General features: G+C 40.6%; 1 protein-coding gene across 1 annotated transcript in view; it reads left to right on the forward strand.

Annotated features, from left to right (window-relative positions):
• Nucleotides 1-695: 695 nt before the first annotated feature.
• Nucleotides 696-22,635, forward strand: part of KCNK5 (potassium two pore domain channel subfamily K member 5) — a 34,484-nt gene continuing 12,544 nt past the window's right edge. Inside the window, exon 1 of the mRNA XM_086745585.1 lies at nt 696-1,229. Coding sequence (XP_086601711.1) covers nt 1,044-1,229 — 186 coding nt within the window. The 5' untranslated portion in view covers nt 696-1,043. The remainder of the gene's footprint in view (nt 1,230-22,635) is intronic.

Consider the following 22,635-nt stretch of genomic DNA (forward strand, 5'->3'; position numbering starts at 1 on the left):
CTAGCTGGAGTCTTTCCCTCCCATGTTCCCAGGCACACACACAGGGGTGCAGACAGGAACATTTATTGACTGAATGTACAATATGCATGAAGGAAGGGAGACACAGTTCCTGCTGTGAAGGATCTGCAATGCACGCGTGTGGACATCTTGGGGAAGGAGTGAAACCCACCGACAGCTCTCCCTTCTTTTCTAAGAGCTCCTGCTCGCCTTCGCCCCTGCACGTTACTGGAGCCAGGCACGGCAGCTCCCCGCTCACAGCCTTCCAGTGCCCGACACGAGAAACTGCTGACCTGGCGACAGGAGGGAAAAAGTAAAATAAAACTGAGGGACGTTACCCCTTCTCCCCTCCACTCAAGGAAAAACACGTAGGGGAAAACACGGCTCCGGGCGCAGGGCCCACCCCTGCCCACGGCCGGGCTCACCTCAGCGGCCCCCGCAACCGCTCCTAACGGCCGCACCGGCAGGGCGGGAAGAGGGGAGGTGGCGGCCCCGCTCCCCTTCCCCCAGGCGGCCCCTCACCGGCGGGCGGTGCCGGCGGCGAGACCCCACCGTCGCTCTCCCGCCCGCCGGGACCGGCTGCCCACCCACCCCTTTCACCGGGGCCGCCGCGTCGGACCCACCCCGCAACGGGGCCGTGAGCACCCCCGGGGGCGGCCCTCCGGCCTTTCCCCCCGGCGGCAGCCCCGCATGCGCGGGCGGGCGGGTGAGGGGAGGAAGCGGGAGGGCACCAAATTCAAACCGCCGCGGAGGAGGGAGGGGAGAAAGCCGGGGGAAGGAGGCAGCCGGGGGGAGCGGAGCGGAGGAGGGAGAAAAGGAGGGCGGAGGAGAGAGTGGGAGGGGAGTGTGGAAGACTCTAAGGGAACGCGGCAGAGGCCGGGAGAGGAGGCACGGCGGACGGCGGGGCAAGGCAGGGGTGGTAGGGGAAAGACAGGGCGGTTTCGGGCACCCACGACCGCAGCGTGGGGCAGCGCCCCGGCCCGCCCGCCGCGCTCCGCCCGCCCGCCCTCCTCTCTGTCTCTTTCTCCCTCCCTCCCGCCGGCACCATGGTGGACAGGGGCCCCTTGCTGACCTCGGCCATCATCTTCTACCTGTCCATCGGGGCGGCGATCTTCGAGGTGCTGGAGGAGCCGCACTGGCGCTCGGCTACCGACGACTACAAGCGGCAGAAGTCGGAGCTGCTCAAGCAGTTCCCTTGCTTGGGCCAGGAGGGGCTGGACAAGATCCTGCAGGTACAGCGGGCGCCGCCGGGACAGGGCCGGGGCCGGGGGGTGCCGAGCGACGGCAGGTGCTGCCGGTCGCCCCGGAGCGGAAGACACCGCGCCTCTGGGCGGGCGGGAGGGGTGCTGCCGGGCTGGAAAAGCAGCCGGCTGCCCGGGAAAACCCGACCCGAGGTGCGTCCTCGCAAAGTCCAGTGGTGCCTAAAAACTGTCCCTCGAGTGGGAGCGCGGGGAAAACTCTTAATCGTGCCTAACCCGTTAATGATAGAGTGATTAAATGTGTCCGCGTCTCCTTCTCCCCTCCCCGCACCCCCCGAGTGGTAAAGGAGCTGGGGGTTGATTTTTAGCTGGCAAGTCCTGGAGGGCTGGAGGAGGTCACGCACGGAGTGTGCTCCCGCACGCCCGTTTGCTGCTGAGCCCGGCAGCCGTGAATGCGGTTCTTGTCCTAGCACCCAGGGTGGTTTCTTCTGCTTCAATGGATGTTGTGTTATGAGGAAGGGAAGGCGAAGCCAAGCGTCTTGATCCTCTTCTGTTGGGTCTGATTTTCTCCCTCCCCCCTTCTTTTTTTTTTTTTTTTCCCCGTACTGAATACTCTTCTTGTAAGGAAAATGGGTCTGGGGGTCTGAGTGGGGGTCCCGGAGGTCAGTCGGGGTGCCAGGGGGAAAGGCTGGATGGCCCGCACAGAGGGATGCTTGCAACTCCCGCACTGTTACTTTTACTTTCGGAGAACGACTTCTTTCCAAGCCATAAGGAGTTGATAATCGTCCTATCTCGCTCGTCTGGCAGAATGCCCTTTCAGAACTAATTATTAATCAATTGCATGTATTAAATCATAAAGCAGTATAAACTTGGTTAGTGCCTTTTGGTGGATGTGCTGTCCATTAAACGCAGTTACAAGCAATGGTGAACCATGAAAAATAGGCTGCCCAGGTGTGTGGGGCTCCAGTGGTGAGAACGAGTCGTTTGGGACTTTATTTCAGAAGTGTTTATGTTGACTAGATCTTCTGATCGTTGTGCTTTGGATTTATTTTTCTTAATTATTATTATAAAATTCACTAAAAGTCTACTAAAATGCTAAAACACAGAAGACTGGGAAAATGGCTCATTAGTTATCAATACTGTGCAAGCTTAGAAGAGGATATGTTTCTTGATCCTAAAAGTTTGTGGTTTAAATACTCTTTCTTCAGTTGGTGGCTGCTTTCTGTGTGCTTCAGATAGCAGAGCTTTCAGGTGGTAGTGTCCTTATTGTTACCATCTTAGTACCCTACCAACTGTGTTTTTGTGGCGTACAGTGGAACGGGTGGCTGGAGGCTTGAAACTGTAAGGGGATGTTGGAAAATGAAAGACATGCTATGTTTTTTTTAGTATACTTTTGCTGTTTTGGAATCTTACACCAGGTTAGATCCAAAACCTGTTTTAACATCCTCAAGAAGAAGACCCTTATTTGGACTGGGATGTACATTAAGCCTGGCGTGCTTAACTTGCTGCAGACATAATGCAGAATCTAGATTCTGGCTCAATTCAGGATGAAATTCATGTTGGCATGAGGGAATTGCTAGGGTTGGTCTGTTCCCCCAACCCTCCCACTCCCCGCCCGATTCTTATCACAGTTAATTCAGAAGCAGCACAAAGATTTTTCTTAAAATAAAAACTGAAAACAGAAAAATTATTGGACAGTTCATTGGAATGGACTGTGTGATAGAGCACACTGTAGAATGGGGATGGGTGGCATAAGCCATGAGGACAAAAAAAAGCAGTATAAGGCAAACTGTGGCTAGATCAAAATACTTGGTGTGAGTATCTCTCCACAGCACAATGTGGAGAGCCTTCCCTCTTCAGTGCTTGTTAGCTCCTGGTGATATTCTCATATTCATGTGATTGCAGTTTTGCCTCTGCACTACTTCCAATCACACCTTACTTTCCATGTCCAGTCTTGCTGGTCTGATGACCCCTCATAGATATTCTGTTGTCGTCTTAAGCTCAGGTTAGCTAAAATGTAAGTCTTGTCTTGCTCACTTTTACTTGTAACTGGAAACCTCACTGCCCGCTTTCTTCCAGACGTGTAGTTTTGTTCCTATTTTTATTCAATTTCTATGAGAGAAGTAATGGGAAGAAAGGGAGTGGCACTTCTTAGAGAGGAGGATGGCAAGGTGAAATCTAGCCTAGTCGAAGCTAACTGCGGTTGGGGGGAATCATGTAAGGACATCAGGAGTCAGCTGTAAAGTATAGCAGAAATAGTCTTCATAGTTGTCCTTTCTTGACCACTATCCATGCTGCTTCTGTTGGGTTATGCTGAATCTTTAAAACATTACTAACATCTGGTCTCTTTCAGCAAATCCCGATCATTCTGTTTTCATATTAAACCTCAAAATCAATTTTCTTATAATACATCCAGAATGTTGTTGATTTGAAAACGTGCATTTTCACCACACCCCCACCCCATCCCAATCCCTACCTCTGTTTAGTTCCTCTGAGCCTCTTCCTCTAGCCTCTTCTATGGACTCCCTGAACTTTTGGGATTTTGCGTGATTTGACTCATTGCTTTGCTCTTGTCTCTTTTTTTTAAATGGCTTTCAGTCTTCATCTTAGAGCCTTTTCCCTCACTCTGCTTGCAGTCCCCACTGGCACTCATGTGTGTGAGAGCCACAGAGCCACATTGAGCTTTGCTATTACTTCACTGATATTCTTCTTAATATCCCCATTTAAAACACATTGGATAAAGCTCTTCAACAAATATCACCAACTATAGAATTTTAAATGGTTGTTAGTAAAATGCAAGGATGCCAAGAAATGTTCAAGTTGAACTAACAATACTGATTTTGTTTCCAGAAGCAGCCTGAAAGGTGACAAGGACTGACTTATTCAGAGACCGGTCTCTCTGCTGCCCTTGTTCCCCACCCAGGTTAGCTCTTGTGTTCATCTGAGCCTAACGGTAGCTGTAAGTGCAATGGAAAGTCTGTGTGGAATGGCTACAAAGTTAGATCTGCAGTGTGATCTTAACCACTTAAAAAGATGAATAGGTTATCAGCACAGATTCTCAATTCATATACAGACTGGTATTGCTGTACCAACAGTTTAAGTGATTATTAAGTGGGCTGTATTAGGTCAAATACCGTCTAAAGTTTATATTCTGTAATAAAGATTTCACAATGCATTACAGTAGAAATACACTGCAATGAATGTTTATCAAAATATGTTTAATGCACTTTCAGAAAACTTGGAAGCTGAATATTGTAGCATATGCTAGAAAGAAAGCCTTTTCCCTCATCCTAACTGAGAAATGCCTAAAAATAAACTTGTTTAAAAACAGCTTTTGGAAATCTCTTATGTGAAGAATCCATTTGCTTTTGATTAATTAAAGTACTGTATTACTGTATTACTATAAGGGGTAAAAAAGATGTACTTAAACTCTTCTTGCAGTAAAGCTATGTAGACCACCCTGATTTTAAAGGTGACTCACTCTGGACAGTGTATAGACTGCTTGCTGCCTGCCCATGCTGGGTAAAGCTGATCACTCCAATGAAAATGTGGCTGAGATGCTTCACATTACAATTTATGTAGGCCTCCAAAGATGCTCAGCCACAACCATGTATTGACACAAGGGACTACCTAATCTCTCCTTGCTATGTTCTATTACCTTGAAAAAGAAATGTCTCGTAACATTGTGGAATATCTGTGGAATATCTGCAAAAATAAACTTTTCTGATAGCGATATAACTATGCCATATTTCTTGACATTGTAGAATCCTAAAAGTAGTGTAAAGTCTGTCTGCTGATAAAAGCCTATGGCTTGTCCTTGCCGCTCGCTGCTGTGGCCCAAAGTCCTGGGACTTTTCAGGAAGAGGGAGAAGGCTGAGATCCACAGTAATGACACCTTCGCCTACCCTGCAGTAGGAATAAGGTTTGGAGACAGAAGCAAATGTAAGGCAATTGAGTCATTTCCCTCTTCTCCAGTTCCTTACTTTTACTCTTTATTGCTCCATCCTGATTGTGAAACATCAGCTTAATGATAAAGGAGCTATTCATGCAAGGAGGAGTCCTCTTGACCCTCATGTCAATGTTCACATGAGCAAAGGTTTGCAACACTAGGCCACATGTTATTTACTAGGAAATCTCTTTTACTGGCCCACCAGAGTCATACAAAAATTAAATGCTTCCCCTTGGTAAACACCAAAGCTAGTGAAAAGAAAGGGAGGAATTTGAAGATGAGTGAAAATAGTTACTTTCAAAACACAGAGATAAAACGAAAAGAGAAACTGCTGGCTTCATTTAAGAGAAGTAGACAAACATACTGAGTACGAGAAGAAATAATTGAGGTCTTTATTTGAAAAGCATACAAGATTCTAAACAGACCTGAGAGACAACTTTAGAAACCTAAATGTTTAGCCTTAAAGCCCTGTGCTGTGAACAAACATTTAGAAGACTTTTAAGGAGAGCTGCTGCTAGGATATACATGGCACACAGAAGGGTTATGCTAAAGGAAATAACAGTCAAGTGGCTTAATAGTAGTTTCTCCAGTTTCTCCCTTTTGCTTCTTAAAGCCAGGATGTCTTCTCCACTCACAAATGCTGACAGGTGCATTTACAGGATTTTGGTTTGTGTTTGAGGATGTGGAAGTTTGCTTCTGGTTTTATTTATTCTAGGAGTTTGTCAGTTTTATTATGGAATTTTAAAACTATTCTCTGATTCTGAGTGCTGTTTCCCACAGTGCTTTACTTCCAAGCTGGCACCTCAAGGTTTAAATCTATGTGCAATACTCTTGAGAGATTTGCAAACTATAGTTTTCTTAAAAACCTGAGCTACATCTTAAATGTTTTTCATTAGTTTAATATTCAATAAAGAGATTATGGCATTTGTTCATGCTTTGTAGAATGATTCGCTTTCCAATGTAAAGTTAATAGGGGCATATTTTTCATAATCTTTCCCTTCCCCTGTGTTCTTCCAGAGGTGCATAAATGAGATTCTAGACTACTAAGGTTTGGTTGGTTGGTCTTTAACTTCCTGATCCCTTCTATCTAAGGTATTGAAGGTGGAGGAGACAACTTGTGGACTGAATCCCTTAGTTGGAATGACTGATGAGCTGTCCTTTTCAAGACTAGGAATTTTGCCTGGGCTGAGCAAAGTAAAGCTGAGCAGCTATCAGACAAGGACAAGCGACTGCCGATGGAAAATCTTTAGCTGCAAAGTTAACAACTACATCTAATACCTGTAATTATAAAAACTTGACAGCACAAATTAAGGCTTATGCTTGAGAAATAGGTATTGCTATATTTTTCAGATGTATCTCTTTTGTTATGCACCTTCTAAGTTCAGCAGGGATGAACTGAGATGAAAATGTAGGACCACTGTTCACAGTGCTCTGTGGCATCCCGGACTACGAGTTATGGATATGGCCACTGCAGCGTTAGGAGAGGAAAACTGGGGAGAGGCAGTACTACATTACTCCACAACTTTTCTTTGTGTGTTTCTACATGCAAAATCATATGTAAGCAAGCATGTTTTTCTGTTGTGTGGCTTGGGTTTTTTTTTTTTTTCTTTTTGTCTGTTTAACCATTAAATTGTTTAAACTTTCTTGGAACATAGTTAAACAAAGCTGATAGTGCATACACTGGAACTCTCTCTGCTGATGGAGCAATAACAATCGATCAGAAGTTATAATTTTCCTGCTATGGGCTTTTCCTTTTTCTTGCTGCGGACTTAATCCTTGAGTGCTTGTAGTATGTTGTCCTTCTGTTACTTTAGCACAGAATGTTTGTATTATCTGACATGTTACCTTCCGCTGCTAGGTGTGTTTTCTGGCAAGCCCTGCTCTAGAGGCCATGGCATGCAAGAAGATTTACAGGTTATCAACAGCTTGTTGTTCTAAAAGATCTTGGAACCCCTGCCTTTGTTCATAGTGTATATATGGTTATTGTAAGTTATCTTCTGTAGCCAGTGAAGACACAGTGTAATGATGACTTTGTACAGATTTCCTTTTTAAAAACAAATTGTTGTTTTTGCTATGAATACTAATTAAACAAAAGGAATTGTTTTGCTTTTTCTCTGAATGCTGTTGACCTTCAGAGCAATCACATTTCATGCTGGTGCTGCAAGTAGATGTCAACATAGTAACATACAACCAGAAACAAGCTGGATTGCAAGTGGCAGTTGATAGTCTGGATAGCAAGGGAGCAAGCAAGAATGCTTTTAAGCTTTGGTGCTATAGACCTGCTGATCGCAGTGACTGTATTTGCAGAGATTTTATTTTGTGCTGACTCTTGTATGATCCTATGGATTGAATGCCTATGAGCAAGTAGTTAAATTTCTTAATGGAGTAAGTCTTTAAGTTTTGTTTAGTCCCAAATGAGTTCAGCTCATAAGCTCTGAGTCTGCTCTGTAGTATGAAAAAGCATGGTAACAGGGGAACACCTTGGAAGAGTTGCACTTTTCATCTAAATTAAAATACCACTGTGGTCACAACCTGAAGCTGTTTATGGTGCTACAGACATCCTCAGGAGAGCAACACTTGAGGCAGATTGAACCCCTAAAATATAGCATGCAATATGCACTCTGCATTTTTACTAGCTCTATTTATTGAAGGGATGGCTTAGGTTTGAAGGCATAACTTCATCTTCCTTTATTTCCTCTCTTCATTCTGGTTCAGGTTCCTCAACAGCACTGCTGGTTCTAGTGTTACTAGGTTTTTTCTTTAAAACACCAAGTTCTTTAGCAGAGAACTTCAGACTGGCAGTTTGCTTTCTGTGTCCACCCATTTTATTTTATCATGTCTTTATATTAGAGGTCTTGGCTATTACTATGGTAATTATGTACTCATCAACATCTTAATTGTAGGCAGGAGAGATCCCTCCTAGGCATGCCTTGCCCTGGCAGCTCTATTTACAGTTAAATCAGTAAGGAAGGTTTTTTGGTGGGCTGGGTTTTTTTTTGGTTTGGTGGTGTTTTTTGTTTTATTTTTGGTTTGGTTTTTTTTTTTTTTTTTTTTTTTTGCATTCTGTTGTGTGAACTGCAGTGGATCAAAGTTGCTGTTAGGTGCAAAGTAGCTTCTGAAGTCGAACTAAACTAAACTAAAAATTCACACACTTTTCTTAAGAGAAAGAAACAGTGAGTGAATAGGGAGAAGGAAACTAATATCATAGCCTCTGTTGAATTTGGATTCAGGTTCCTTTTCTAACAATATGTGTAATCTGTAATTTTTCTTGTGATGGACTTTTTTTTTTTTTTTTTTTTAAACCTCTGTTGTGGGATCAATTGCTACAGATCAGCTTATCTGTAGGATTACACTTCTGCCTTAAGGAAAAGGTAGGTGCAGATTGTGATTGAGCAAACTGGCAAACAGTAAATTGACTTTGTTCTGTGTCAGCATCTTACAAATATTGTGTAAACAGGTTCCAGTTGCTGAGAAACAAAACCCAGACCTGAGTATCTGAGGTTGCAACAGGTGCAAAAAAGTCCCAGTTGGACCTATCACAGGTCTCTGAATTCTGATCCTTCTTAACAACAAAGGTGTCAGTTATTTAACATTAATTTGGACTCTAAATTAAGTCATAAGATTTTTCAGATAATGGCAGCTAATGAGTGATAGCTAATGGAACTTGAAAATAATTCTGCAAAGAGTTGTGAAGGTCCAGAAGTGGAAAGCATAGCCAGATATGGTACAGTATTTTTGGTGTCTTGGCTAAAATATCACATTAATCAGTGATGACTTCTGTGTGTGACCTCCAAGTGCTCACAGTGCTGCTCCTCTTTTCTACTCCCAGTCCACTCCAAGGGAGAAAAAAAGCTTTGGAGGAAAGTTGCTCAAGAGTCATGTGTGGTCCCTAGCTAGAGAAACAGCAGCTGTAAGTATATGTTTGCTCCGGCCTATGAGGGAAGTAAGGCCGATCAGGCTCCTCAAGGCACCAAAGAAACAGGGGAGGTGTTTGGAGCCAAGCAGCTGTATAAAGAGAAAGGGTCTAATCAAACTTGCTAGTGGTACCGATTTCTCCCATGGCTTCTCTTGCAGCAGTCTGGCTGGAACCCTCACCTTACTACATGCTCAGCTGTTACAGTTGCTGCTAACCAGCTTCACAGACGGTAATGCAAATATGTTAAAATCAAGTTAAACAGTTGAACTATGATAACTTGGCAGTTAAGTTAGAATTTCAACCTTCAGGTCTGTGTAAATGGTGTGTACGTGACTGCAGAATGACAGAGGGCAGTTCTGTAATCAACGCTTGACTTACTGGCACAAGGGTTTTTGAAGGGCACTGACATTTATGCTTAGAAAATCATTCCTTCTTATTGGTGACAGTGAACTCTGAAGTTTTTTTCACTGATGTCACTATCAATTTGTGCTTTAAAAATAATACTTGCATGTTTCCAATACTATATATATTTTTTTAATTTTTTACAGCTTTTGGGGTGGCAGGCAAGAGAAGGGGGAGGAAGAATGTAAAACTTTGATATTACTTCTTTCAGCAAAACCAGTAGCTAACTTTATTGTGTCTCTGCATGATTTGTCATACTAGATTTTCCAGGTAATAGCTTAGCTGGATTGTGGCTATACGATAACTGTGCTTTTTTATGAAGCTGCTGCATAATCTCTGCAAGGTCCTAAAGCTGTCAACTTGATTAATGAAATAAGCATAGATGTATTTATCTTGCATTTAAGAGAAATAAAATATAGTACACACTCTGAGAGTGCTTTGGCTTTATTCGCATGTGTTTTAAGAATGCTTGTTCAGCTCTGCTACAATCAGACAGTGGGTTATTTGGACAGATGTTGCCACAGCTGGCTGCTTGTTGTTTCCTAGCAGAGAAACACTGCAATAAAATAGTTTCACACTAGGCATTGATGAGATGCTTTGAGCTGAATTCTGTGCACGCTTCTTAGGAAAACAGTCTTACTTATTTGAGGTAACTGCAGCTTTTCTGTGGCTCTGACTTTCTGAGCATCTCGTATGCCGAGCAGCTTTTAAGCTTGAGGGTTCTCCACTTAGCAATGTGCAAGTGCTTCCTCTGTCTCAGCTTCTAAGAAGGTAATAGGTGCCTGCTGAACGGTTAAGAGATCTCAGTTGCAGGAAATCCAGGCTAGGAAAGAAGACAGAAGGCAGCAACTACAGTACTTCTGCCAGCTGATCTCTCTTCCCTTTAATTCAGTAGCAAGAAGATAGTAGATTGGTTTGGCTTTCATACATCCTCAGGGATGGGACAGTTGAGAAGTGACAGGGCACAGAGTTTGTTAATTACCTGCCACATGTCAATGCTCTACATTACTCTTTGTCTTCAACTTGTCTCATGTTACATGTGTGTTACATGACCTGCAAATATATGGGAAACTTTATGAATCTGGAAGTGTGCACAGTTTGGTAGTCTTGAAAGATTTCTCAGTTGACTAAATTTTTTCACTTCTTCAAAACACTTTCTACAGAATATATGCAATCACTTGTTTACCAGTTGTTTTTTGCCCAGGAACTAAATGTGACACGGGACTGAAAAGATTATTGAAGAATTATTGAAGCAGTACATGCTCTGCTGTTCATCTAAGTTATTGATTGGAAGCTTTCTTGGAAAGAAAGCCCCTTCTGTGTACTAAGTAATATTGTGCTGAACATAATGCAAAAGATCGTGGTCCAGTGTACGTGTTCTGTGTGTGTGGTTTTTAATGTTATACTATTCCTGCAAAAATGGAGTTTATGTGTATGCTGGTACAACTGTGTTTAAGAAATATTCTAATGCATAGGCAGCTCTTACCAGCAAAGTGATGCTACTACCAGTATAATTCACTCACCCAGCAGAAGAAACAAGATAGACTAGGCAAGCTCTGCTATTACTAGTCTGAGAGTGTCTAGATCAGACTGTTTCTCAGTGCACTTATCTTAGTTACTCATCACACTTCTTTCTATCCAGCCATACCTGCTGGCAGATCTCTGTATCTGTATTTGAAAATGTTTGTCCGGAGCAGCCTCCTCTCCTTCCCTAATCCTCCTCAAAGATCAGTTGATCTTTGTGTTAATCTAGTGTTGAAGGAATTTGTAGTAAGATAACAACATTTTGTTTCAGGTAAAGCCCTGAATAAAGCTAAATACATAGTAACAGAAACCTCAAAGCAAATAGTGTTTCTGCAGCAGGTTTTTTTCCCTTGTTACTTCTCTTTAAGATAAATCCATCACCTTGCTATTCGTACAAAGCATCCTGACCATGTTGACATTGGACGCCCACCTCGCCTTGTCTCCTCCTCCTGCTGTCTGATTGACTGATACAGGGAGAGAGACTAGTGTGGTTGAGGTTATGTAAAGTTTTTGTTTGGCCCTGGAAACTTTGCTTGTTTGTTTGGCCTAACAAGGGTGAGTTTGGCCCAAAGACTTAATAGCCAACAGTGTGACACTTGCTTCTGTTCTGTAGTTCAAAAGTCTACTTGATTACAAAGGTCATTACACTTAGCACTCTGCTCCGCCCAAGACTGATTGCTTTTAGTTTCATTTCATTGATTTGATGCTGTTGGGACAAACAAGATTTTTTTTTTTTTTTTTTTTCTCATATATGGAAGCTCACCAAACTGTCAGACAAACAACAGTTTTACCAGGACTTGCTTTTGTATGTTTTTTTTTTTTTTAACTTGTTTCTCCTTAAGATAGGTTGTTAAATAGGAAATGAGATGTGTGATGCTACTAGCCCACTTTGGCAGCATCTTCTAGTTTGTCTTCAGAGAAGCAAGACCTTTAACGTTGTATTGAAATTTGTGGGTGGAATACAAAAATGCTTGTGAAACCAAAAGTCTATAACATTTTGGTCATAGCTACTAAGAAACAAACTCCAAACAGTTTTTAGGGTGTTCTTACAAAGTGACTTTCTGAAAATTTCTTATCTGAAGCATGTTTTTATGCACAGCTATAAATAGGAGAGAGCATAATAGGCTTCTTAATGCAATGTTACCTTACGCTGCAATTCATTCACTGAGTTGAAAAGCTTATTTAGACCTCTGTAAGCAAAGTTGTCAAGCCTGGATCACCGTTGTTTTGACTTATTCTAATGAACTATTCTTACACACTGAAAGCATGCAAGGTAGAGGGGGAAAGCTTCATTTTAAACTCAGCTTCCCCTTTTGCTTTTCCTGTGTAGTATCAAGACTCTTCCGTCCAAATACTCCAGTTTATACCATTTTATTAGGGTGTGAAAATCTGCAAATATTAACTAGATTGCTGGTTTGCTGCTTCAGGACTTGAGGCTTTGTTTGAATAAGGGTTAAAAAAAAAAAAAAGACAACACTTCAAAGATATGGTCTAACCCCTCCCCATGTAGTAAACTAATCTCAGTAAACTGTTTTATTGACAGTAGGATTATTTTGGTTTAATTTAAATCTACTTAAATCAATTGCAGCTAAACTAAAATATATTCTTTTGGAAACTCAGACTGCTGCATGGGTTAGCATCTGCTTATGCAATTGGTACCAACTCTGTTGCAGTAGTCTCATGTAAACATTGTCTGGTTCTAACCCTGCCTGACATAGGTCCCCAACTGGTGTGAGGACTTGATTAAACTCTTGACTCTCCTGCTTCCACTTTCTTATCTCTAAAATGGGGACAACAGCATTTTCTAAAGCTCTTTTAAAGGGGAGTTGGCTACATTAGTGACCATGTACATATTGAGATAGGAAGGAAGCCTAATCTGCTGTTCTAGATTATTTCAATTTCTTAATTTCAGCTGATGCAACATAAAAGTTGTTGAAATATCCTTCCCCCCAGCCAAGGAAAAGTGTGTTATAAGCATATTGGCACAGAAGCCCTCAAAATTAAGCTGTATTAATGAAAGCTATGAAATTGTCTGATAGGTTTTATTTCTGAATGAGAGTAATCAGAGGCCAAAGAAAAGTTGGGGCACTTAGCATCTGCAGAACAGCTGCAGTTCTCATGCAGCAGCAACCTTTAGTTAATTTGTCTTCAAAACATGTCTATGTGGAACTTGGGAAAGTGAAAAGGAAACAATTCTATAATTGCATTAATCAGAAGAGCAAGGGAATGCTGGTAAAGCACTGGATATGCTTTTCATCAAAATAGTTTATTAACTAGTTCATTAAACTGGAATGTAGTCCTGAAATTAATAGGTGAAAAAATCCATATCAACTGTTAAATTCTGTAGTCATGATCTGTCAAAGAAGTCAGCTGTCCTTTCAAAACTGTTGATGTTTAAGTCCATTGCATGTAAGTGGAAAGGAAAAATAAAGTTCAGCAGCTTTAGTTCCTTCAAGCATAGGATCTGCAAGTATCACAAATAGGTAGGCTTCAGCATTAAATTCTGCCATGACAAAATAGTTCCAGTTAACTAATTTGCTGAATTATGAGTTTCACTTATTATTTCACTCTGCAGAAAGCCACAAAAAGGAAATAACCTTGTTGATCTCTTTCCATTAATATATTTCACATTGTGTGTCCTATGAGTTATGACTTATAGGAAAAATCAACTGTACATGCTATACATCATACAAAGCAAGTCTTAAACAGTGCATGCTGTAAAAATATTGACATGCCTCTAAGAGGTTAATATCCCTACAAATTAGAACATTTTTCCAGAGGAAACAGTAACATCTATTTGTACTGCAGAATAGAAGTAGAGATCCATTTGTTCAAACTTTTTTTTTTTTCTAAACAGGCTTTTATCACTTAAGTCTCACTTGACTTCACATTTCATCCTAAAATTCAGGAAAATTAATTGCAAAATTAATGCGTTCTGTCATTGCCATAGTTTACCATTAGTCGTCTTTTTCACACATCGAGGCTGGGAGGTCACTAATAAAACACGCTGTTAGCTGCTTGTTGTGGCAAAGAGAAGGTTAGGAGCAGGACAGCAAGGGTTGGTAGTGAGGGGAAACTTAGTAATTCAACTTTAATGGTTCAGTGCCAGAAAACCTCAAAATTCACTGTGTAGCTGTTTACAACTGCTTGGTTTCTGATCAAACAGTGGTTTTAAGTTCATCCGTGCTTTCTCTTAAGGGCTTGATTGCGTGCATTATTTCATTTCTAAGAATGAAAACTGCCCATGTAGCCACAAGAGTTCATTGTTACATGCTTAAGGTACAGAAACAGCAATAAATATTTCCAAAGACCTGACTACTCACAATTTTTTCTGTCAAGTTGCATGAGCAGTGCTGGTTTGGCCTCAGCTTGACTTGGTTAATGTCAAGTTGACTTGACTTGACTTGGACATGTGCTTAGGCCCAGCCTTGTTTGGGCTGAACATCCTTTTGTGACCTTATTCTTGAATTTACTGCGTGAAAACTGAAGCCTCAGACTTGGGCATTCCTTTCAGTAGAGGAAGTTTGGGAAAGCAGTGGGGAGTTTTCGTGAGGATGGAAAAAAAGCCAAAACACAGAACTTGTTGCAGACTGTGAAATCAATAAGCGTTATCCAAATCCTGACTGGCAGAGTACAACAGGTTTCCACAAACACACATGTACACAATGTGAGGGCTTTTTAGAAAACTCTTTTATTTGTCTTTTGACTGAAAAATTCTCAAACTGCCCATTTTTAAAATACTGTTTTGTAAAACAGAGGTTTATGATGGAAAGCTGTAAGGATAAATGTAACTCTTGCTTTGCTTTTTACAAAACAGAAAAACAAAAACTTACCCTTCTTCACCCTCCCTTCCCCCACCTCTGCCCAGTTATGTAGTGTTTCTGCTGCAGTCTTTGATTTGTGTTCTGTTTCCATTATCAGCTGGAATATTTTCATGCAAAATTTGCTTAATCTGAAGAGAATAGTTCTTGTATTATGTCTGTAGCTGTAGTCTGTAAGAGCTATCTGTAAACCTTCAGTAGAACAGCACTTAATACAATAAACGAGTGAAAATTTTATAATTACAAAATCACTAATATTGACTTGTACTTCTCTTAAATGTGGCCTTAAGATGAGGCCTCACAAAATCAGTAGGGCAATGCGTCCACTTTGTAGAACCACTAGTGTACTCAGTGAAGAAAATGGCTTATTTTATGATGCTCAAGCTTTATTGAAAGACCTTTTTAAACTCTTGTTAGAAGTCTGCCAGGAAAAAAAAATAAATCAGGCTGGTGCTGCAAAATTTTTTGTCTTCTATTTATCAGTACAGTTGTTTCTTTCCAAGTAATCTGTTTTACTCTTTAGCATTTATCTTTTGCCTATTCAGCATCATGTCAATCCTTGAGGAAGAACTGCATGCCTTCAGTGCCACAGAAAGTAGTGAAAGTGTTTACTCTTTCTCACAACTTCTGGCTGAAGAACTCCTTCTCTCTTACTAAGAGGATTTTACTGTAGGACAATAATATACTCTCCAATGCATTATAATTTTAATAAAGATTTCAGATCCAAAACCCTACCTTTAACACCATGTTGTGGAAATATTTACATTAAACTAAACCAATCACTGTTAAGCTGCATCTTGGTTTAGACAGGGAGGTTCATCTACAATAGCATGCTGAATGCTTTGATTAAAAACTATTGCACAGGTTGAGAACCTGTTTTAATTTACAGCTTAATTTCACTCGATTTGTCTTTTTGTTTTGTTTTGTTCTATACTAATACTGGGGTTTGGTTTAAATGGCTTTTGTGGTCTTGCATTATAGCTTCTGATGTAGTACAAAAGAAAGCAATGCTATCCCCTCTCAGCCTTTATTTTGCAGTACAGATTGCTTTGGTTGACCCATAACAGTCTCCTCATTCTTCTAGCCCTTATCTGCCTCTTCTCATTTCTCAAAGGCAGATGACCAGAGTTGTAGAAAGTGCCGGCAAAGTTTCAGCAGTGATTTGCAGAATGACAGCAAGACATCAGGAAAGGGATTTCAAGCATTTAGCTATTCCTTGAAGTTCTTCCCCTTTTGTTTTTGTTGATGTGCTGCTATTGTTGAGATGCCTAAACTGTATGACTGAACAGATGAGATGTAATAAAAAAAATTTTCCCCTTGTATTTACTGCTGTAGGTTACAATAGCACTTTTATGCCAGAGAATGGGAGAGAGAGAATAAATTGCAGTGGATGACCAGGACATCTTAAAGCTGACTTCAAAAATACACAATTTTTGAAACATGGTTCTTCATTAGGATATGCTATCCACGAAACTGAAGCCGTAATGATTTAGTGTATAATTGGCCAGGACCATTTGCAGGCCTCTCAAATCAACTGAGCAATAAATATTTGAAAAAAAGTGTTTATATGTTGAAGGCATGTCAAAGTCTATATGTCACCAGATTTACAAGGTGCCCAAGTACATGGGTAATATAAATGAAAGGTTTGGTGCCATCCTTGCTAATGACTGAAATGATGCCAGTAAATGACTCTAAAATATACAGCCAGTGTGCCAGCTGATTGCTCTGTCATTACTTTTTTAAGCTTACAGCACTGCTGGGGCTTATCACAACCCATGTGCTACCTGTATAAGACCTTATCTTCTCTAAATAAAATTGATGGCAAAACCTGTATTGCTTTCAAGGGCAATAGGCTAAATTTCAAGATATAAAAATTCAGGGACTCTCCTCTTACTTCAAGTTAATTGAAGGAGAGATCCAGTTCATAGCATAGACTAAAGGAGGAAATTATGAAAATGAGATCAATTTTCATCTGTATTTTGCCAGTCAGCTCTCTCTTGTGGAAGTGTATCATTTAGCTAAGTCAGATGGTTTTCCAGTGGTTCTCTTCTAAAGACAGGCATTTTCTGTTGTTAAATCAACCCTTTCCTGGAACTACTGGTTTTGTATTAATTTTCAGATACTGCAGAAGTTGGGAAGTTAGCAGGGTTAAGTGGTGCGTTTGTTCCCCGCCCACTTGTTTGTCCCACAGGAGATAATTCTCTCCTCACGTCAATGGTGATTATTTCCCAGGATATTTTCCATTAACTTCAAAACTCTCAGCCCTTGTTCTCCATGCCAAGGGACAAAAAAAAAAAAAGAGCGCACTTGCATCTTGGGAAGCATCATGTCCTCAGGCAAGCTGTCTGGATTAGGTTTATTACTCGGCTGTAACTTTCCATGCAAAACTCAAGTATTGATACGTCTTGTGAAGCTTGTGTTCACCCTGGTGAGAATGAAGAGGTGATGGTGCCAGTTACCAGTGCTGACTGAGCAGGTAATCTTGCGCAGTACCTTACAGCGATACTAAGACTCTGTCTCCCCAAGTACAAGCAACCCTAAGGACTTGCTGTTGCTGGAGTAGAATTATTGTAGTGATCAGCATTTACATGTATATGAACTACTAAAATGGTCAGCACATGAATGTCAGGTTTTAATTTGGAGAGGGAGAGAAGAATATTTATATATCTAATGCTGGCACTACAAAAGTGACCAAGATATTTATCCTCAATTCTTCCATATCCTCTTTCACTCTGCTCATGCTTTGTCTAATTTTGATCATCTTTCCAAGTAGGGAATAGCTGGTACAGTTATTTACCTTCTCTATTCCCAAGCAATAACATGGAATTAATTTGACTATAGACTCACAAATTGTTCCCACTGGACTGTGGACTCCAGACTCATAAATATTAGCCACAATCAAAATTTTATGAGTTTTTTCAGATTCAGCAAGTAAAAAGATGGTTCTTTGTCTCCTGTAAATCCATGATTTATTGCATGACCTTCAGATAACAAGCTAAAACCAGGGCAGAGCGTGTATCTTCTAATTTTTCATGCAAAAACACTAGGTTCTCAGTGTCAGCAGTTATGGATTAAGAAAGCTTGATGTTTGGTCCCTGTTACAAATTTATCTTTTTTTATTATTGTTCCCCTACATGCATTGCACTTGCAAAAAGGTACAACAAAACCCAGGAGAAAAAAAACCCAGAAGTGCCCAGGCTTACGTGTAAGTCTCCACTCTATTCATTTTGAGACTCGGTCCACTGAAGATCTTCCTGCATTGTTTAACATGCGTAATTGGTGATGTGTTAAATTAATGATGCCAGAGGGCAGAAAAAAGTGCAGTCATCAGTGCTTGGGAGAAGGTGGGGGAAAACTCCTTTCGACTTAGGAGAGAACAATTAGAAAGAAGGTCTCTTCTACAAGGTCAGGATGAATTTTTAGGCCCCTAGCCTAATAAAGGTAGGGACCTGAGACAGTATTATCTATTCAATTTTATTTATGATGGTATTGCATCCAAATCCAAGTGCTTTTGAAAAACTTAGCTTACAGCATTTTTGGAATGTCCTGGAGTTTGTATGCTGTAGTACACTAACCCATAGCAAGAACGCTCTTGTTTGAATCCTCTCTGTACGTACAGGTTATTCAGGGATTGGGTAGTGTGAATTTTAAAAAGAACAGCTAACCTTATAACTTCAGGTGAAAATAGGAATTCATTGGCTTATCCAACAAACTGTCTCTTTCGCAGAGGTATCTTAGAGCTCACTGTTGAGCAGTTCCAGTTTGCTTTGGGATATTTCTATGTTCTTCCTCAGTTCAGAGCACCTAAATAAACCTCAGATGAAGCTTTCTCAGAACTACAATAACTAGCACATATTTTCCAGCATAAAAGTATGCGTGTAGGGTTAAGATATGAATGCCTTCTAGTCCTTCCTCAAGCTCAGTCATGTTCTTCGAAGGACATACACAGGCTTTCTTTACAGTGGAGTGATGCAGTTTAGTCAAGAGAATTTTCCCTCTGCTGAAGATCAGTTCTCTGTTTCTCCGTGTTTTGTAGTATCTTGTATGCCTAACTGTGTTCAGTGCTGTGATCATCAGGTGTTTGTACGAGACAGCCTGTTCTGCTTTCCTGGCTAATCAGTAAATTTAAAGGAATCTGCAGCTCTAATCCATACCTTGCTTCATAGCATGTACTTAGCTACTTTCATTGGAATCTGGTTTCAAAGTCCAATACCAGACAATGTATCCCACTCTGTGCTTTCTCCAGCTAATAAAACTAGCAAGACTGCTTTAAAAAAAAAAAAAGAAAAAAGTGCAAGGCATGTTGAAGTCTAAGAACAGGAGTTTCCCCAATACTTAAAAAAAAAATAAATATTTGTGACAAAACAGCCAAATTAAGAAATCAAGACCATGTAAAAAGCCAACTAGGTGTGCTGTATTCTAAATTAACAGACACAAACAAAGTCTGGTTTGCTCTCTTGTTACATAACAAAACTATGCAAAGTGAAATCCAGGCATGTATTTACGTGCATTCTTTAAATATCAGGCTTAGATGTAGGGACAGCTCTGTATGAAGTGGCATGTGCTGGAGGCTCTATTAGGTAAGAAAAGGTATGCTTAGATGGAAGTCCAAGATGCTGACAGACCAAAGTAAAGCGTAATGAAGGGAAAGCAATAGAGTGTCTTGGTTCTGTTACTCGTTTATGCATTGAGAAGCACTGTTGCATGAATAGAATGAAACACTGAGAATTGTCTGGGTAAACGAAGAATCAACAAGATTAGGTAAACTTTCTTGCTGCAGAGCAAGTTCAATCTTGTTTTATAATCTTTTGGATAAAATGTGGTATCTACAGTGCATTTGACCTATATACATACATTTTTATTTTGTATGCTAAGATACTTGTGGATCATTTAAAGTCACTTACAGCAAATTTAAGTAACTGTTATAATTGCCCTGTTAAAAAAAAAAAACAAAACAATAAAAACTGCTGAAGCAGTTAAAAAGAAGAGTTGAGGAGAACTTATTTAAATTCTCCTTTCTCTGAAAACTGTCGAAAACTTACAAAATAGAATGTTATCTGCCCTGTTGGTAGGAGGGTGAAAATACCATCTCATTCTGGATTAAATCTTGCTATTGCTGGAAGGAAAACCCTCCCCTGAAGTATGTAAACCCATATTTTGCCAGGTCTTTTTAATTTTTTTCCTAACTGGGAATTTTCAAAAGTTTGCCCTTTGATAGGAACTGTATTTTAGGATTAAACTGTTGATTGAAAAATGCAAAATATGTTTTTACTCGCAGTAACACTTAATCAACTTTTTGTAAATGCAGTGTATGACAGCAAGGGGAAGAATTGTCCCTGCTCTTTGTAGTTGATCTATGTAGGAATGTAAACACTGGGACTAACACTTGCTTTCCAGAGTTTGATTTTATTTTTGTTTCAGTTCATAGATAAGGGGGAAGGAATCCTGTATACCCATATTGATGTCTCTAGCTTTTCAAGTAACGTAAGGTCTGCTTTTGGTTAGGTTTATTATTTACATCTATCAACACTGAACATGAGGGCTGTGGGGCTTTTATTCTTTTAGAAGTGAAAGTTACCATTATTCCCTCAAAGCCTACTTCTTATTTTTGACTCAGTTTCAACTTCAGCCTTGTGATAGGTGACTTACTGGCCATAACCCCATTGTGCTATTAGAAACCAGCTGTTTCTACCTTACATTTTAGATTTGTTAAAACAGACTGTACAAGTTCTAGGATTAGTGAGCGTCTTGGAGAACCTAGCAACTCTTAGTATAGGCCAGCTGGGAAGAAATGCCACAGGACAGCAGTCGAATTAACTGTGGATTCACTCCTGTATGCTCAGTTGATCTGGAATCAGACACGTGTAGTCAACTGATGTCCGCTTTAATAAATGTGGAATTTATGAAATCCCACCATCCCTCTCTAATGCAGGTGCTGCTGACTCATATCCTGCACCTATTGCCCCAACCACCTTCCAACTTGACTCTCTGCATAGGTCAGTAAAGGACAGTAAAACTTTCACAATTAGTAAGACACAAGGGTGTTGCCTGTTAGACTGAGACAATATGGTTCACTTGTCTTATTTTTCTTTCTACAAAAAAGGTCGCAAACCATTCCCCACAGAAGTGAAGTAGGAAATTCAGGACTCAGCTAAAAGACTTCGTTTTACAGCTGGCATGGTTCTTGTCCTGACAAACATGAAATTCATATTGTGAACACAGATAATGCTGAGAGGGAAATGAAAGGTCAGCTATCCTAAGTCCTGCTGGTTAGCATAGTCCTGCGGAGACTGTCAAGTGGCTGAGGCAGCCCGAGAGGCTTGTTCGCTTGGCCCCGTGTGCTGGCCCTGGTCGTACGCCAGCATGTTTCAGTCAGCTGGGAACTCGGAGTCCAAGTGAGCAATCAGGATAAGCCTGTCATTACACTAGAGATGGGGGTGAAAAAAAGGATGTCTGAAACCACAAGTCTTTGCTTTTCTGATGACTTTGAGCTGCTCTGGAGGGGTGGATAGTTACTACCATCTTTCCCTGAGAACTCTTGCCTTGAACCAGTTATGTGCTAAACGTGCCAGGTGCCAAGTGGCTAGCAGAAATACACATATCCAAATAGAGTGCCACTGTTTTGGATTCTAGGCTGTGGGTTTTTTGGATTCTAATCCTGAAAGGACTTTTTTTTCTTTTTTTTTTCCTCTCCAAGAAGCAATGAGCTTTGATTTCTCTGCGCATAGACAAGTGTATAGCAGTCCTCCTAAAAATGATATTGGAATAGCTGCTTTTTCTGCTGCTTTGATCAAATCATTTAACCTTATGTATACTCTCATCTTTCTGCAACTCTGCCATGTTGTGTTTCTGGATTCCAAAGTAAGCATCGTGGCATAGCAAGATTTTCTTAGCAGTAGTGCAGCTGTCTTTGGAAGTGAAGGCTGGGAAGAGAGGTGAAATATTTTAGTCTCAAGAATATATAGGTTAATATGAAGGTTTTGGAGACCTCAAACAGAAAAATTTAATAAATCATTGCATGTACACACCTCATATAACTAGACATGAAAAGTAATTGGGGGGAAAAAAAAGTTTATTTGAGTTTTATTCATTGGTAAAACCATTAGTTGCATAGTTGGCTTCTCTTTCCCTTTCCTTACCCAAACCCCAAGCTGCCAAGATACTCTAGCGAGGAAAATATTTTCTCTCAGGCACAGTATCCTCCATTCAGTCAGGACACATGAGAGGAGGAGGTGTTGGGAGAAAGGCAGTTGGCTTTAAATCTTTTTTTTTTCTTTTCTTTTCTCTTTCTCCAACTACTGTAACTCAAAACAATAGAGTATTATTGTATTAAATATATATTTGTTGCTTAAAAACTTGACATGCAAGCTAATTCAATAGATGAGCTATGACAGCTGTCAGCTAGGATTAATATATTCCTAGTTTGATTGTGAATCCACTACTTTTGATCGGCCTATAAAGTACTGACAAATTCAGACTGTATCTGTGAAATAGCTTCTGCTGCTTTTAATGTGCAAGCAGATGTCAAAGTGCAATATGCCAACAGGGCAGGAAATTTCTGGCCATGGTGACTGTGTTGCCTGTCTGCATGAGTCTGAGGAAATTGTTCTGTCAGTCTAGCTGTGACCACCTTCAGTACTTCAGTACTCCAAAAGGGATACTGACTGAGAAGGCTTATCTTCTCTTTATTTACACGTAATCCTGAGACAATATTATCTAGGTCAGCAGAACTTTGTAGTGTATATCTGACCTGACAGCCTTAACATGTGACTCAATTTTTTATTATTGGAAAGATAAACATTAACAATTAAATATGTTTTGATTACA

The sequence above is a fragment of the Chlamydotis macqueenii genome, chromosome 3, assembly GCF_036417535.1.
Source record: "Chlamydotis macqueenii isolate bChlMac1 chromosome 3, bChlMac1.mat, whole genome shotgun sequence".
NCBI lineage: Eukaryota > Metazoa > Chordata > Aves > Otidiformes > Otididae > Chlamydotis > Chlamydotis macqueenii.